Genomic DNA, 18,522 nt, shown 5'->3' on the forward strand with positions numbered 1-18,522 from the left:
GTGGGTGAATAACTGGTTGGAAAATCATTCCCAGAGAATAGTTATCAGTGGTTCAGTCAAACTGGAAGGGCATATTGAGTGGGGTCCCATAGAGATCGGTTCTGGGTCTGTTTCTGTTCAATATCTTCATCAATGATTTAGATAATGGCACAGAGAGTACACTTATAAAGTTTGTGGACAATACCAAGTTGGGAGGGGTTGCAAGTACTTTGGAGGATAGGCCAGACTGTGCATCTAAACTACAGCCAGTGAAATGGGATAAGCTTGGTTTTTGGCTTACTGTGAAAGCCAGGTTGCTTATTTACAACATGAAAGTGGCAACTTTTGCTCACTCTACCAGAATGCTATCTGGGTCTACAAGGGAGCTATCTGGGTCTACATGCTGCATCAGCACAGCAGCAGCTTTGCCATCCTTTGAAAGGATATATTGAGTGTTCTCCCTACAGCCTCCCTATTGGCTGGTGCAGAAGGGAAGCAGGGCCATGGCTCTGCTCTCACACTTTCCCCTCCTCCTGAACTTTGGGGAAGCTAGTTTCTCCTCTCCTCAACCAAACTGTGCACATCTTTAATGCTGAGGCATAATGGGGAAGGGGAGGACCAGGCAAAACATAGCTCTTTACTATAGATAGTTTATAAGGCAATTATTAAAAAGAATACTTTGGAGGCAGCCCTGCAAACGGCATGCAAAACAGCACTACAAACGGAAGGGGAGGAGAAACCAAAGATTATGCTACTCCTTAAGTGCACAAATGAGTGTTTTCCATGTGATTGACAGGAGAAAATGAGGAAAGTGGAAGATATTGTGAAGGACCATTTGCTATACCTTGATGCCATCCACGAATTCACAGACTGGCTCCATTCTGCAAAGGAAGAACTGCATCGCTGGTCAGATGCGTCTGGAGATACATCAGCCATACAGAAAAAACTAGCCAAAATTAACGTAAGAAAAGTCAACTGGACTGGTTTTACCTGTAACTTTGTCCCTGGGCACTAAAACAGGACATGGCCAGAAGTGCTGTGGGATCTAAAGATACTGTTTCCCTTTATTTGTTCGAAATGGTTGTTACTTTTCACTGAGCTGAGAGTGCACTTGCTATGCCAAACTCTGTTCTCAGCTGCTGTGCCTGTGGTTTAAGTAAAACCAAAACGGAGGTCTTCAGTCACAGGCTCACACTGGAAGCAGCAGCATCTCAGTGGGCTCAGAGCGCAATTGTGCCTTAATGCCGGGGTTCTCAACGTTTTTCTTTCTGAGCCACCCCTCCTCCCCCATGCTATAAAAACTCCACAGCCCACCGGTGCCACAACTGTTTTTCTCAATATAAAATCCAGGGCTGGCATTAAGGGGTAAGAAGCAGGGCAGTTGCCCAGGGCCCCACACCACAAGGAGCATCAGCAAGCTAAATTGCTCAGGCTTCAATTTCAGGCCTGGGTTCTGGGGCTCGGGCTGCAGTCCTGCACAGCTTTCTGCCCTGGGCCCTAACAAGTCTAACACTGGACATACTTGGTGGACCCCCTGAAACCTGCTTGCAGACCCCTGGTTAAGAACCACTGTCTTAATGGGCCAATACACAGGCTGCACCACCCTGGTCCTCCGAGAATGCCTGCCCCATCCGCAGAGCTATATGGAGAGGAAACAGAGACAAGGGCAGGGCCACCCCTCTGCCACATCTCTTCCTGTCCTGTTAGGGCAGGGGTCGGCAACCTATGGCACACGTGCCAAAGACGGCACACAAGCCGATTTTTAATGGCACGCTGCTGCCTGCTGGGACTCCAGCGTGCCATTAAATATCCTGTCCAGCCTGGCCAGCTCTCCTCTGCCCTCCGCTCCCCCCGCAGGGGCAGGGAGCAGAAGCATATGCGTGCGCACGGGGTGGGCAAATGGCCCCACTCTCCCGGCGTGGCAAGGCACGGGGTCCGTGCTCCCAGGCTGGAGCGCCCAGCCAAGCGCAGCAAACCGCCAGCTCCTCCCCCGCCTTCCCCCCTTCCCCTGGAGTCCTGCCGCGTGTGCAGCGCTCTGGGGTTCGGGACTGTGCACTCCCGCAGGGCAGTATTTGTCTCCGCAGGGAGGCAGACACGCTCCCCACTTAACTGGAGCCCTGCCGCCACGCGCGCAATGCTCTGAGGGGCGGGGCTGCACGGTCCTGCGGGGCAGCGTATCTGGCTCTGCTTGGAGCCTCATGATAAGGGGTCCAGGGCCAGGGGGGTTGGATAAGGGGTGGGGGCAGTCAGGGGACAGAGGGCAGGGTGGGTTGGATGGGGGTGGGATCCGAGGTGGGGTGGTTAGGGGCCGGGGGGGTCTCTGGAGGGGGCAGTCAAGGAGCAGGGAGGTTGGATGGGGCATGGGAGTCCTGGGGTCTGTCAGGGGATGGGGGGTGAATAGGGGTCAGAGCAGTCAGGGGACAGGGATCAAGGAGGGTCCTCGGGGGGGCAGTTAGGGTGGAGAGGTCTCTGGAGGGGGTGGTCAGGAGACAAGGAGCTGGGGTTGGATGAGTCAGGAGTTCTGGGGGTCCTGTCAGGAGGCAGGGGTGCGGAGAGGGGTTGGGGCAGGCAGGGAGCAGGTGGGGGTTGGATGGGTCGGGAGTTCTGGGGATCCTGTCAGGGGGCGGGGAGCGGTTGGATAGGCATGGGAGACCTGGGGGTCTGTCTGGGGGCAGGGGTGTGGATAAGGGTCAGGGCAGTCAGGGGACAGGTAGGGGGTAGGGTCCTAGGGGGGGCAGTCAGGGGACAAGGAGCAGGGAGGCTTAGATCGGAGTGGGGACCTGGGGGGCAGTTAGGGGCATGGGTCCCAGGAGAGGGTAGTCAGGGGCCAAGGAGTGGGGCGGTTGCGGGTTCTGAGGGGGGCAGTCACCCAGCCCTGAGCCCTGACCGCCCCCCCCACACACACCCAGCCCTCTGCCCTGAGACCCGCACACCCCCCAGGCCCCTGCCCTGAGCCCTGTACATCCCTCATACACACCCAGCCCTCTGCTTGACTCCTTCACCCCCATCCACGACCCCAGCCCTGACTCTGGCACCCCCACATATACTCAGCCCCCCTCTGCCCTGACACCTGCACCGCCCTCACGTGCCCCCAGCCCTGTGCCCTGACTCTTGCACCCCCCACATCCGCAGCCCCCACCTCCGCATGCACCCCCCCACCCTGAGCACCAAATAGGAGCTCCTGAACCCCCCCACACATTCCCACCTGCACCCCTCGCATCAAATGGGAGCTGCCCAGGTAAGTGCCCCACACCCAAACCTCCTGCTCCAACCCTGAGCCCCCTCCCTCATTCTAGCTCCTGGCCCTTCACCCCCAGCCCTGTGCTCAGTGCACTCCCACCCCCAGCTCAGTGCAGAGAGAGGAAGAGAATGGGTCAGAACCAGGGAGAAGGTAGGTACCCACTGTATGTGGGCAGGGCCGGGACCCCAGACTGGCAGCGGGCTGAGCGGATCCGGCAGCTGGGATCCCAGCTGTCAGGAGCCGGCAGATGGAACCCTGAGCGCAGGTGCGGCTCCAGGCCCCAGCACGCCAAGCGCGTGCTTGGGGTGGCAAGCCGTGGGGGGCGCTTTGCCGGCGCCACAAGGGCGGCAGGCAGGCTGCCTCCGGCGGCTTGCCTGCGGAGGGTCCGCCGATGCCACGGGACCTGCGGACCCTCCGCAGCCAAACCGCCGGAGGCAGCCTACCTGCCGTGCTTGGGGCGGCAAAATCTCTAGAGCCGCCCCTGCCTGAGCGGCAGTGGCCTAGGTGAACAGAACCCCAGACCAGCAGCGGCCTGAGTGGGCCGGCAGTATAAGATCAACATTTTAATTTAATTTTAAATAAAGCTTCTTAAACATTTTGAAAACCTTGTTTATTTTACAATACAGCACTAGTTATATAATATGTAGATTTATAGAGAGAGACCTTCTAAAAAACATTAAAATGTATTACCGGCACACGAAACCTTAAATTAGAATGAATAAATGAAGACTCGGCACACCACTTCTGAAAGGCTGCCGACCCCTGTGTTAGGGCAATGTGTGCCCTGGGGTGCACAGGGAGATCGATCTCTGCACTTCTCCAAGCACTGGGGAAGTGCTGATGCATGGGGCCCATATTGTGAGGGAGTCTCCTTGCACGCTCCCTGCCCCCCTTGAATCCCTGAGGGCCTGTCAATGTGTTTATACACTCCAGAGCAAATTATGTATCCTTGCATGCAGTATAAGAGCAGAGTTCACATATATTTGCTGTCAAAACATTTCACTTCAGATGTTCATAGAGGAGTTTTAGATTGAGGCAAAGTGTAGGAAGCTGGTCTGGTAAGCAGGTTTTTAGACTGACAAAGAGTCCTGGGTTCAGTTCCCAGTCATAGCCTTATTGTGCCATTTGGTCTATCAGGTGCTTCAGTTCCCCAATTATAAAATGGGGAGAGTTCTTCCCTACCTTACAGGGCTGTTGAGAGAATAAATACATGAATGATTGGGGGGCACTCAAGTACTATTGATATTAGGGTCATATACTGCATAGATGGCTATTTAGAGAGCTGCTTCTTCCATGCTATATCCCCCCAGGTTATAGAGGTCTTTTATAGTCCCTATCACAGCATGTGATCTCACATGTATGTATGAAATCAAATATACACAACATGCTGTCTCACGGAAAGCAAGAAATTGTGTAGCCAATAATGGTGCATCACAAATCATGGACAGAATTGCAAAACACTCCTTCTGCACTTCACATTTCTGTTTATATGTCCTTAAAACAATTGAGATCAGCTACACACTAGCATTTATTGTATTAAAGATAACATGTTTTTTCCCCGTCTTAGTCTAAAAAAGCTTCTTTGCGTTATCTAAGGAAAGTTGTTTTTCTTCTACTCTTCTGAAAATTTAAGAGTCTACTACCTGCAGAGTCACTCTGTTTAAAGCATTCTGTCTGCTTTGTTATTTTAATTTTATTTTAACCTTTCACTTACATTTTTAGATGGTGTGGGTATTGTGAAAATGGTTTTGTTGAAACTGCTGCTTTGTTCACCACAAAATGCTGGCTGTTACTTCCCAGTAGAATGTGCTGCCCTCCATTTGTAAGTGTTCAGATTTCCAGCTGTAGTGAATCACAGCACTTTCAGTTACCATGGCAATGTTCCATTGCAGGAGCTGATAGATTCCAGGCAGATTGGTGCAAGCCGCCTAAGCAGAGTGGAGACACTGGCTCCTGCAGTGAAACAGAACACAACTCCCAGTGGGTGCGAACTGCTAGATGCAGAGATGCAGGCCCTCCGGGCGGACTGGAAGCAGTGGGAAGAGAGCATATTTCAAACCCAAAACAACTTGGAGGATATAGTTAGCCAAATGGCCTCCTCGGAGCAGGAGTTCACAGCACAGGTTGCTCAGCTGGAAAAGGCCCTGCAACAGTTCACCATGCTTCTTGCAGCCTGGTCTCAAAAGCTGACCCTCCTGGATGGCAAGCAAACTGATAAAGAAATAATTGAATGCTGGCACCAAGAAAAAGTAAGGCCACTTTCTGTTTCTCTAATCCTTTTTTTGGTTGTAAATATACAGATACTCTGTTGAAGAAAACTTACCAGCAAGTGACTGTAATACACGGGCATAGGAAAAGTAGAAAGCCTTGAAATACATTTTTAAATATAAAATTCAAAGCTGAAATCTCTAATAATGACTTTGTAAACTTTTTAAAAAGGAGTCACAGTGTGCAGTGTTTTTATGGAGACATTTCTCTTTGGCCTCCATTGTATAAGGCATAATATATGTTTCTCAGCTCTCCCGACACTGAAAACAGGGCCTTTCAGCAGAGGCAGACACCAGTGAATGCTAGTTTTGAGTTTTCCTTCAAGATCCCTCAGTATTTCAAGCCACAAAAGCAAATGATTGCAGAAATGGGTATTGTATGTTGTGGTTTTCCGTAAGGTCAGATAGCCATCACAGGCATCATGTTTCCTTGTATTTAATCCTTGCTTTTTGCCAGTTTATTCTTCTCATTTCTCAGAACATCTTGGCGTTGTGCATTATAAACTATCGGTGTATATTTAGAGAAGAGGACTTAGAAGCTATTGTCTACTTGTTAACTGTTCCCTTAACTAGCTCAGCAGCACTACTTCAAGACAGAGAGAGAGGCAGTCGAAACGCTTTCTCCTTCTTACTTCTCTCCAAGCCGATCTTCCACAGCAGAGGCAAAAAGATTCCTGTATTATAACTGTGAATATTATATGCAGGGCTTTGGAGCGGAGCCTGGAGCTGGAGCGCAGAGCAGCTTCGGAGCAGTGGAGCTGCAGGTTTTTGCCTGGAGCAGAGCCGGCGCACAGCTCCAAAGCTCTGGTTATATGTCCCAAAAAGGTTGCAGAGTGTTTCAATTTCTGCTAGCTTTGCACCAAAGCAGTCCTAGTAGAGTGAGAGAGCCATGTACTGCTTGCACTATCACTCCTTCACTGAAGATCTGAAATGTTCTAAAACTTCCAGAAGTGTTCTTCCTTTAACCTGAGATTATTAATCTCCATCTCCTGCTTAGTTAGTTCCCCTTTCACAGAATTCCCCTCTGATATGCAGATTTACAGTACCACTATGCAGCATTCAGTGCACAGCAGCAGGTCTGATGAGGCTGTAATACTACTTTAAATATTATGGGTATGAATATGCAAAATTCCCCTTGGCTCATACTATTTTTAACCTTGTATTATTATCAACACACATACAGTAATTACCAGAGATTTTGTATTAAAAAACAAATATTAAACTCCTTAAAATCTCAAGAGACTTCAAAATGTTGCTTGTTAATATTTATACTGTGTACAAATTGTAGCTGAATGTAGTACTTGTCTAATATACTTGCTATTTTAATAGCAAATATGCTGATTTAGAATATGTAGAATGCAGAAAAACGGAAGTCGTACTGTGTACGCCTCTACTTTATAATCTAATTTATAGTGAAACATAGGGAGTACTAAAAATTAAGAGTCCTAAGGAAAATTAATAATGTGGACAGGAGTGAACCAGTGGATATAATGTACTTAGACTTTCCGAAAGCCTTTGACAAGGTTCCACACCAAAGGCTCTTAAACAAAGTAAGCAGTCATCGGATAACAGGGAAAGTCCTCTTATGGATCAGTAACTGGGTAAAAGACAGATGACAAAGGGTAGGAATAAATAGTTTTCTGAATGGAGAGAGATAAGTAGTGGAGTCCCCCAAGGATCTGTACTGGGCCCAATCCTATTCAATATATTCATAAACGATCTGGAAAAAAGAGTAAACAGTGAGGTGGCAAAATTCGCAGACAATACAAAACCACTCAAGGTAGGTAAGCCCAAAGCAGACTGCAAAGGGTTACAAAGGGATCTCTCAAAACTGGGTGAGTGGGCAACAAAACGGCAGATGAAATTCAATGTTGATAAATGCAAAATATTGCACATTGGAAAACATAATCCCAACTATACAAAATGATGGGATCTAAATTAGCTGTTACCACTCAGGAAAGAGATCTTGGAGTCATGATAAATAGTTCTCTGAAAACATCTGCTCAATGTGCAGCGGCAGTCATAAAAGATAAAATGTTACGAGACTTTTTAGGAAAGGGATAGCTAATAAGATAGTAAATATCTTATTGCAAGTTAACGGGAACAGGATGTGCACAGCACCTTTGAAAATCAGGCAATTTCTGTTTAGGTGCCTAAACTTGATTTTGGGAGCCTTCTTTTAGGCATAGAGAATTAAAAATATTGGCCAGGTCTTACAAAAGAACTGTATATGACAGTATTTCTTGCAGAAGTACCAAACACTTTGCTTCTGTGTTGATTTTTATTTGTTTATTTAAAAGTTACAGTGCTGAGGAACTGTACACATCCCATTTTTCTGAGTAATAGTACAATCTCACTTTAACACAGCACAAACAATGTAAGGCACACCTCATCTAAATTGGTCGATAACAGTATTGAACAGCCACAATTTTCAGTTCTGTTTTTTTTTTTCCCCACCAGGAAACACTGGATGCTCTAACAAAGGCAGAGAATATGACAGAAGAGCTCAAGACTCAATTAAATGACCTTTGTAGATTTTCCAGGGATTTGAGTACCTATTCTACAAAAGTTTCAGGGTTAATTAAAGAGTACAATAGGTAAGCATTCCTCTTATATACAGTTAAACAATACTCTGTGTGTATAACATATACATTTTGATCTAGGATATCATAAGTTAAAAAATGACAAGTGAACAGTGGATTGATTATTTACTGATTGCCTTAAACTCAATGGCAATAAAGGTTGAAAAAATTGCCATCTTGTTTTTTAAGGCCTCGATTGAGCCATAAGACTCTGCTTTGAATGGTTAAGAATTGTCACTGTGAATGACAACAGATAGTCATTGGGCCAGAGAGAGAGAGAGTGAAAATAACTCTCTAGCCTGGTGATTTGGACACTCACCAAAGATGTGGGAGAATCGAATTCAAATCCCTGCTTCAATCGTTATTTAATTGTTTATACAAAGTGGAAAAGCTTCCACAAGAGAGACTGGGAGAATATCCCATAATCTAGTGGCTAGGACACTTTCCTGCAGTGTAGGAGACCCAAGTTCGCATCCCTTTTTCACATCACGCAGAGGAGGGTGTGACGGGGTTTACCAACCCTGCACTGGGCTGCTGGGGACCAATCATTGTGGGCGCAGGTGGCCACACCTCCTTTCCCCTGCTGCACATGCTCCAGGTGGAGAAGCCAGATAAAAGGAGGCAGCACAGCTCAGTCGGGCGGGCGACAGAGGAGGAAGGATGTACACTGCTTGTTCCTGCAACGCTCCTGGCGGTAGAGCCCAACTACGCTCCAGGCAACTCGCCGATGGTGGAGACTGCCCGGGAAGCCAAGCCACGCCCACTAAGGAGGCTGCTGCCTGCTCTACATCCCAGTCCAGAGGGAAATAAGGCCTACAGACTGTTTTGCCCCATCCAGGGGCCATAAACTAACTGTCCTGCCCAGGCGACTAATTCCCCAAGTACTACTGCCTGCCCCAGCCAGGAGGCTGCAGGGTTCTAGGCTGTTCGCTTGCTTTGCCCTACCCCAGGGCTGCAGCCTGCTCGCTGCTTTGCCCTGTCCGGGAGGCTAATTCACCAAGTGCCACTGCTGGCCCAGCCAGAAGAGAGCTCCATACTGGTTGTTTTATTTTGTCCGTCCTGAGACCACAGACTAGTTAAGTGACCCCCGTCAGGGGGCCTGAGATCCACTTGGCCAAAATCACCCACTTAACGTGGAATCCTGACAACAGGGTGATGGGGTGTACCAAGCCTGCACTAGGCCGATGGGGGCAGCTCAGTTCAACATGCAGGGCCCCCGTCACATGTGATGGAGAATATAGGCACTGATCGGGTCCTACTAAGAGGACAAACCCAAGGAGATCTATTTGAAAGAGCCACACAGACACCATGGATAGCGACAAGATATTAAAATGGATGCTGGAAAGACAGCAGCAACAATAGCAACAATAACAACAAGCCCAGCTGCTACAGCAAATGGCCGCTCAACAAAACAACAGATGGCCCACCACCAAGAGCAGCAGCAGTAGCTGATTACAGAGCTAGCTGCACAACACCAATCCCAGCAAGAACAGCTAGTTCGGCAGATGGCGGTGCTCCTGCAACCTAGGGGCCCACCCGGACCTGCTAGAGTGAGCCAGGGTTCAGAGAACAGTCTTACTGGGTTACCAGTGAGACTGGCCAAGATAGGACCTGGAGATGACCTAAAGGCCTTTCATGGACTGCAATTATGGCCAGGTCTAGGTAGCAGGTTCTCGGGCCCGGCAAAGAGTCTCACCGAAACTGATAATCCCTATGCAGGTCAATGGCACCCCAGTATCCAGTCTTATTGACTTGGGTTGCAGCCAGACCCTCATACGGGCCAATCTAGTGAAGTCACTGGACCTGATAGAGGCCCCTATATGCCTCCGGTACATCCACGGGGATGTACAACTGTATCCCAGAGCTAAGGAAAAGCTAACGGTGGGTGATCACGAGGAGACATGCCAGGTCAGCCTGGCCAAAAAGATGGCATATCCCACAGTCCTAGGTTGTGACTGTTCCTGCTTTAGGGAGATTCTGCGAGAATGGAGGTGCCGTCTGCTGGCAGAAATGAACCAAAAGCCACGGGTGAGGGGACTCCTAGGCCAGAAGGAAGAAGGAGGACGGGAGGAGAGACCCTCTTGCCCTGCAGAAAGCTCCGAACCACGCTCCGCAGGAGGGGAAATGGTGGAAGTGAAGTGGGAATGGCTGATGACTGATGAGGGACTTCCTGAGTGAGCCAGTCCTTTTTCACACAGATTTTTCGAAAAGGTTTATACTCCAGACTTATGCTTCAGAGGTAGGTCTTGGAGTGGTCCTGTCACAAGAGCACGAGGGGGAGGAGCACCCGATGTTCCATCTGAGTAGAAAGTTATTCCATCGCGAGACAAGGTACTCCACAATGGAAAAAGAGGCACTGGATGTGAAATGGGCCGTTGAAGCCCTATGGTACTACCAGGTGGGTAATCACTTCCAACTTATCACAGGTCATGCACCCCTGCAATGGCTCCGTTCTATGAAAGACACTAATGCCAGGATCATGAGATGGTACCTTGCCCTCCAACCCTACGAATTTGAGGTACTTCATCACCTGGGCCAAGCCCATGCAAATGCAAACTTCTTTTCCTGGTAGGAGTGGGGAAGGAGAGGAGGGGGGGCAACCATCTGATCTGGATTTGAGGGGGAGGGTGTGTGACGGGGTGTAACAATCCCGCACTGGGCCGCCAGGGGCGGACCAATCGTGGCCCCAGGCAGCCATGCCCCCTTTCCCCTGCTGCACATGCTCCAGGTGGAGAAACTAGATAAAAGGAGGCAGCCCAGCTCAGGTAGGGCAGGTGTCAGAGGAGGAAGGATGTACACTGCCAGTTCCTGCGACACTCCTGGTGACTTGCCAATGGCAGAGACTGCTGGGGAAGCCAAGCCACTGCCCATTGAGGAGGCTGCTGCCTGCTCTATGTCCCAGCCCAGAGGGAAGTAAGGCCTACAGACTGTCTGTTTTGCCCCACCCCAGGGCTGCAGCCTGATTGCTGCTTTGCCGTGCCCAGAAGGCTAATTCACCAAGTGCCGCTGCTACCCCAGCTGGGGGGCTGCAGGGCCCTAGATTGCTTATGTACCCCCCCCAGGGGCTGCAACCTGATTGCTGCTAAATACTACTGCCTGCCCCCCACCTCCCGCGGCTGTTTATTCCTTTTGTCTGCCCAGAGACCACGGACTAGTTGGTTAAGTGACCCTGTCAAGTGACCAAGACCCACTTGGCTGAAATCACCCACTTAACGGGGAATCCCAATGACAGGGTGTACCAAACCGGCACTAGGCCGATGGGGGCACCCCAACTCGACACGCAGGGCCCCCATCACAGAGGGAATTGAACTTGGGTCTTCCACATTACAAGTGAGTGTCCTGCACACTTAGCTAAGAGTTATAAGGATGGCAGAAGCATCACCACTGGCCATTTTGTAACAGCACCTAAATTCGGGGAGGGGGGGGAAGTGTGTCTGAAACGACTTAGTGAATTGCTGTTGAATTCATGAATAGTCTACCAAAATGTCATTTTTTTTGGTGAACTATTCATGTGGAAAAAGTCACCCAGCTCTAGCAAAGGGGGCTACTCATCAGAATGAGCCCTGGCAAAAATCTGTGACTCGGGCTCACAATTCCTCCCGTTTTTCCCTTTTTCCTGGGAGGAATTAAGTTGCAACAGCTCTTTACAGTGTTCATTTTAGTCCCTCCTCCCCTACTGCCATCACTTCAGCTCAACTCTGCTGGCTGGTGCAATGTCAGGGTGGAGCCAAGGTTCTGCTCACTCCCTCTTACTTGGTTGTAGTGGTGGGAAGTATGCATTCTAGACCTCTTAGGTTTTTAAGGAGATGTGGCTTTTTCACCCATGGCCATGCAAGATAAGAACGCAATCTAACCCTAAACAGTTTATTCAGTTGCTTTTAGTCTCAAACTATATATAATGAGAGTCTTAGTGTAATACCTGTGGAAATGCCTATTTCCTTGTATCTAATTGAATCTCCCATTCCCCCCTGTTTTTATTTAACTCTGTAAAATGACAAACTCAGCCTCTGTCTACAAGCTTCAAAGGGCTGTCAGAATAAAGAGCAGGTTTTGCAGCAGAGATTCCGGACAGCTTTCAGGGACTTCCAACAGTGGCTGGTCAGTTCAAAAATCACCACCGCCAAATGTTTTGACGTGCCTCAAAATATCAATGAAGCACTGGCAAGTCTACAGAAAATACAGGTAATTGTACCGCAGTCAGATAGTGATTTAAGAGAGACATGATTAGCTTAAAACCAACTCATCTATCTGAATTTTGTTTACTTACTATTTTTAGTTTACTGTTGTTACAGCAAGACTAACGATGATTATAACTGAGAAGGACTAGAAATTTTTTTTTTTCTTCGTTTGGTTTGTTCATTTTGTGGATAGCCATTTTCACTATTTTCCCCATTATAGGATATGTCTATACTGTAAACACAGGGTGTGATTACAGCCCAAACTCACGTACCTGAGCTAACTTTTCTCTAGCTAGCTCAAGTCTGAGTAGCGCAGGCATGGTCTAACCACGGTTCTGGATAGGCTTGTACAGTCTGTGCAGAAACCCATTCTGCCAGAGCGTCACCACTTGGGGACCCAAGCCAGCTCCATTAATGTTAGCTCAGGTATGTCAGCTTGAGCTGCAGTCACACTGTGCGATTACATTTAGATATACTCATAGTCAGTTTCCTCCCTCCATCTGGGTCTTTCACACACTGACGGGGGGACACTTTTTTTTTTTAAATAGGAAATGGTTGTAAAACAACAACACAAAATGGAAGGCAGGAACATTATGTGGTACCTGAAACTATTTCAAAGTAATAGTTTCTGCAAACTTTTCATCATGTATGAATATAATCTATAATATAATGTAAGTAAAGGACTACAATCATGCCGGCAGGCAATTAACTTGTATATTTTTCATTTAAAGGTAATACTAATATGTCTCCAATAGTTTATCTGCAGATTCCAAGTCCCAAAACAGATAGTTTTCCCCTTGGAATTGTACTTAAAATTTTGCATAATGTTGGATTAATATCTCCACTTTTTCATCTAAGGAAGCCCACTTTAGAAGGAGAGAACTCTTTGGCTGTTTCTGGTAACCATGTTTGTGAATAACAGAAATGTCAGCCCATTAAATCTTAGGTTTGTCATTTGAGCAGTGGCAAGCAATTTTTAGTCGTCATGAAAACCTTTCATGATTAAAATAATAATTTGCTCACCTTCTGCTTAAAAGCATAAATTCATAATTGCTACGCACAATATACGCTTTCTACATAAAAGAAATTCTGCTCATACTTCCAGGCATTTCTCAAGAAACCATGTTCACTTTCATTCCTTAATCCCTCCAACATTTAGGAATCCATTAGCCTGTTTGATATCAGTAAACATTCATAGGTTCATAATGTAAAACTTACATTGCCCTCAGTGGGGCTGGGTTTTCACTCATAGATTTTAGAGACAGAAGGGGCCAGTCTTATCATCTAGTCTGACCTCCTGTGTAACGTAGAACTTCACCCAGTAATTTATGCATTAAGCCTATAATTTGTTAATCTGGAGGTAATTTAGTAAGGTAATTGTGAACCAGAAACTTTATATTATGGCAATTCTGATCATCATAATAAATGTCTTTAGTTATATATTTTCTTTCAGTCCAGAGAGTCACAAAATACTTTTACAAATTATTCATAGAAATTTCACACATAACTGAAATACAGTACTTTTGAGGTGAAACTTTGAAATCTGTTCATTAACCTATCCACATAATGCAATAGGTCCATGAAGTGAAGAATACCTTGAATTGCAGAAGTAACTAAGCAGAATGTAACTACCACAATTAGCGTTTGTCCCGAGTACCAGGTTTAACAACCCAACACTCTTGGGTTTTTGTTTTTTTTAAAGGCCTGTGATTATTGAAGATTCCTACTGAGTTACACTGTATGTACACTGTATGTCACCTAAAAGATGATCTCTTCAGTAGCAAAGTAACTGAGACCACTATGCCTGGGTATTGGTTCAGTATCTACTCTGAGCAAAGTCTACCTGTCACCTACTGAATCCCTAGTATTGCTTCTTCTTGCAACACACCTGAGATTTTCAAAGAGAGATCCTATCCCAGTAAAGAATGGGTCATTTTATGAATTCACACACAGCCCTAGCTTGTTAGTATCCATTTCGTTTAGGCTCATGGTACCTCTGATCTAGGTTGTTGCTGTCCCTAAAACCTCTGATTTTTACTGGGTATAAAGTGGAATGAATTTAAACAAATGTGAATTAGTGTGATTGTGAAAGCTCTTTCTGCACATTATCTATAACTAATTGGCTAGTTTCTTTTGCCAAGGAATCCTTATCTGAAAGCGAAAATGGCCAGCATAAACTAAACATTGTGGTGTTCAAGGGAGAACTGCTGAGCACTATTCTGCCCCAAGAAAAGGCTAAAGTTATCCAGGCCAAAGTTGTTACTGCTAAAGAAGACTGGAAAAATTTTCTCTCCACCCTGCACCAGAAGGAATCTGCTTTGGAGGTATGGAGCCAGTCAAACAGGGAATGGATTGACTAGAAACCTTTTTATTTTTTTTCTTTTGCCTTTCTGATCGTAAGTGTCTTGATAGACTGAGTAGTTTACATTTCTTGTTACTGAGTAAGGTCCACTTTGCTGTCTGGTTCTTGCTCACATGCGCAGGGTCTAATTGATCACCTATATGTGAGGTCAGGAAGGCATTTTTCCCTAAGTCACATTGGCAGTGGCTTGTGGGGAATAGGAGGAGTCACCTTTCTCTGCAGCATGGAGTGTGGGTCACTTGCTGGGTTTAAGTGGGTATTATTGTGTCTCGGTTCCTCTTATTTTCTGCCTGTCACATATAATAATTTAATCTCCTGTGGGCTGTAATATTTTGTCCTAATTTTGGTGGAGGTTTAGTGTACAGATGCGTGGTGGTGGTGGTGGTTGTCTGTGATAGACAGTAGGACAGACTAGATGACATGGTTCTCCCTTCTGGCCTTGGAATCTATGGCTCTATGACAACTAGTTCTAAGTGCCTCTCCTTTGATGCAACTGGAAAATGGCTCAACTCAGAGGGTCAGATTTTGCCACCCTTATTCCCATTGAGTAGTTCTTTACCAAACAAGTCATCTCATTAATTTAAATGGCATAGCTCACATAATAAGGTACTAGTCAAGGTAGAGGATGGTGGAATCTGGCCCAACCTCAGCAGCTTGAGCTTCATCCAATAAACCAAATAGCTAAGATGCATGAAAATACATTGTTTTAGGGCAAGACTCTGATACCCTTGCTCCATGAGTAGTTAGACTGATTTAAATGGGCCAGCTCAAATAGTCTTACTCGTGTTTAATAGTACCTTGCTGTCAGAATCTGGGCCTTCATGCAATCAGTAGACCAAGTTTGTCCCACTGAAATGTAATTAAAAATTACCCAAGCAAATATTTTAATCATAGATACAATGTGATACCACAGTAGTCTGCTCCTTTCAAAATGTCTGATGCAAGTATCATAGAAATTAAACATCTTTAAAACTAACACAGTATACTTCAAGTCCAGAAGGGGCCATGACACAGAACTTCAGACTGGATGATCATAACATAGGCCATAAAATCTCTCCCAGTGATTCCAGTTTCAAGCCCTAACTTCTAGTTGAGACTGAAAATATCTTTTAGGTCAGTTTTAAATTGCATTGACAGGAAATGTAGGAAACTCTTTGGGCCAGATCCTCACCTCATGTAAATCAGCACCGAAGACAATGGAGCTATACTGATTTAGGCCTTCATTGTTTCAGAGTGGATGTGTGGAGAGATGTCACACAGAACAGTAGAGACATCCTGTGCTGTTCTCACATGGACTAATTCTCACATGGATTAATCCTTCTAACCCCAGAATTTTCAGATCCACATCCTAAATCTTTCATTCTGAAGTGATGGGGATGAAAAGAAAATTAGTCTAAAAATCTTGAGAAAACTAAACTACTTGAACTATGCTGGTTAGAGCTTTTACTCCACATTGATTGTTTTAGATATTCTCCACTCAGCCAATGGAATGAGTCCATGGGGGAAAAAATGCAGTCAGCAAGGGCTTTGTAAGGCTTATTTATAAGGCCTTGAAAGTAAAGCAAATTACAATCAGAAAGTAATGGTTCAACTAAGTCCTACAGCTCTTGACCATGAAGATGTCCATTTTTAAATCATTTCCCCCACTCTGGCTACCAAACATAGCCTTTTCTCTGAGCGTTTGTGCAGGGTAGGGGAGAAAGCAGAGCTGAAATGAACCCTTCACACCTTAGCATACCTCTGTGATTGGATTATAGATTGCATAATAACATTGCAGCAAACATAGTGGTGCATTGTTTTTTGTTTGTTTTTGTTTTTGTTTTTTTAAATGTGCATATCGCATGTCTCCACAGAACTTAAAGATCCAGATGAAGGACTTTGAAACAAGTGCTGAGCCTCTCCAGGACTGGCTGAACACAACTGAGAAGATGGTGCAAGAAAGCAGTAGTCGACTTCATGACCTCCCTGCAAAGAGGAGAGAACAACAAAAGTTACAGGTGATAAGGGCCTAAAAACACATCCAGCCATCCCTAGCCTGGTTTCCTGTGTCATGAATTCCTAATAAATGCTTGATCATGCTGGCACCCTGATCTCCAACTAAAGGCTGCATCCAGTTTTGGGGCCTACTTCAATCCTCAGGCAGATTTTTTGTCTCAGCACTTCTTGATGACATGTGTTGTTTCCTTTCTGTGACTGTCTCGTGTGCGTAATGATCAACTGTTGCCTTTGTTTAAGATGCTTGCTAATGGCAAGGGCATGAATGTCCATGTTAACAGGGCTGCTTGCTTTCTTTTTTGCTTGCTCTTTTGCACCCGCACTTAATAGTAACATGCTTGTGCTTTACAGTCTGTCCTTGAGGAAATAAGCTGCCACGAGCCTCAGCTCAACAGGCTAAAAGAAAAAGCTCAGCAGCTGTGGGAGGAGCAAGCTGCCAGCAAAAGCTTTATGCGCAGAGTGTCTCAGCTATCTTCTCAATACCTAGCTCTAAGCAATCTAACCAAGGTAATGCACCCCCCCGTGCGCACTTTCCAGCAGTTCTTGTGAATGTGACCGATGTGAAAACAAATGATTGAATTCTGAAATATCGCAACTGTCTTGCTGCTGTATTGTACGGTATGTCTGCTCTATCCTATGTCTGAGGCTTGTGCTGCAGAGGGGAAAGGTATGTGTGGATCGTTTACCTGATTGAACACTGAGCTAATTGTTTTTTCCAATGCATTGGTCTGAGAAGAGAAACTGAGAGTCCACATACATGGTATATAATTTCTCCCGCCCCCTTCCACCCCCCACCCCCCATCACAGGGAATTATGTTTGAAATGAAACAAATTTGGATGTTTTGAATGAAAAAAAGCAAGCCATGATTTACAGCATTTAGGATAATTTAGTTTGATAATTAGTATCCCCAGGAGCATGTAAGGTACCAGTAATTATTTTTCAAAACTTGGGGGGTATTTTATACGGAATCACAATAATGAAATGTTGCTAATACTTAGCCAGTTCTTAAAGTTTATTATCTGCATTATTAATTTCTGTGTCTAGAAGTTGGAAGATTGGTTTCAGCATTTTTTAAAAGCATTTGTTAGCTGTTAGTGTGCTTTGGAGTTATCAGAGCGAAGTAGCATTCTCCAGTGGCTTGGGCACTGGATTGAGGCTGGGAGACCTGCATCCTATCCCACTGACCTGCTGTGTGACATCGAGCAAGTCAGCTCACCACTGTGTGCCTCCCTTTCCCCTCTTACCCTCTGTCTTCCTTGTCTATTTGGATTGTAAGCTGTTTAGGACAAGGACTATCACTCCTGTGATGTCTATTGTGGTGGGGCCTTGATCTCAGTTGGAAACTACAGGCACTACTGTAATATAAACAATTATGAATATTAGAAGTGTGTTGGAGACCATTTCATTTGAGACCATTTAATAAAGTATCTCATTTCTATTTTTAATAATTACTAGTTTGTTAATTTGTCAACTAAGTGTATACAAATAGAGAATTATGAAACATATAGTCATATATAATGTAAAAAATATTGTATATAGGGCCATATCCTGCTCTTCATGATTTAAAAAAAAAAACCACAGGAAGGGAAAAGGAATATGGGGAAATTCTCATGAGTTGAAACTAATGGAATTCCTTGCACATCTTAAAGTCAGAGAATGGGAGTTTGTGGAATGTCACCCCCCCACCCCCCTCGCCTCTGTGCTTTCCTATATGGGGCAATCCCAAAGATCTGTACCCAAAGCATCCAAAGCAGAGTGCCACTGCTTGCACAGAGCTGTGAGATGCCTTCTACAAGTGTGTTCTCACATTATGTACTACTAGAAGTTTCTAAGTGATCTTCAGGTGCAGCCCTGTATGGAGTGTATTGAAGTAATTCAGTCCTGAGATGATGAAGGCATTGGTAAGGTAAGGCAAAG

At 45.9% G+C, this 18,522-nt stretch overlaps 1 protein-coding gene across 5 annotated transcripts in view; it reads left to right on the forward strand.

Annotated features, from left to right (window-relative positions):
- Positions 1 to 18,522, forward strand: part of SYNE1 (spectrin repeat containing nuclear envelope protein 1) — a 472,714-nt gene that overhangs the window by 229,970 nt on the left and 224,222 nt on the right. For all 5 annotated transcript variants that reach the window (XM_039529938.1, XM_039529933.1, XM_039529934.1 and 2 more), the window contains 7 exons: positions 776 to 940; positions 5,113 to 5,469; positions 7,948 to 8,084; positions 12,074 to 12,251; positions 14,389 to 14,571; positions 16,463 to 16,606; positions 16,956 to 17,111. In XM_039529938.1, the coding sequence (XP_039385872.1) occupies positions 776 to 940; positions 5,113 to 5,469; positions 7,948 to 8,084; positions 12,074 to 12,251; positions 14,389 to 14,571; positions 16,463 to 16,606; positions 16,956 to 17,111 (1,320 nt within the window). The remainder of the gene's footprint in view (positions 1 to 775; positions 941 to 5,112; positions 5,470 to 7,947; positions 8,085 to 12,073; positions 12,252 to 14,388; positions 14,572 to 16,462; positions 16,607 to 16,955; positions 17,112 to 18,522) is intronic.

This window comes from Mauremys reevesii, linkage group 3 (assembly GCF_016161935.1).
Source record: "Mauremys reevesii isolate NIE-2019 linkage group 3, ASM1616193v1, whole genome shotgun sequence".
Taxonomy (NCBI): Eukaryota; Metazoa; Chordata; order Testudines; family Geoemydidae; genus Mauremys; species Mauremys reevesii.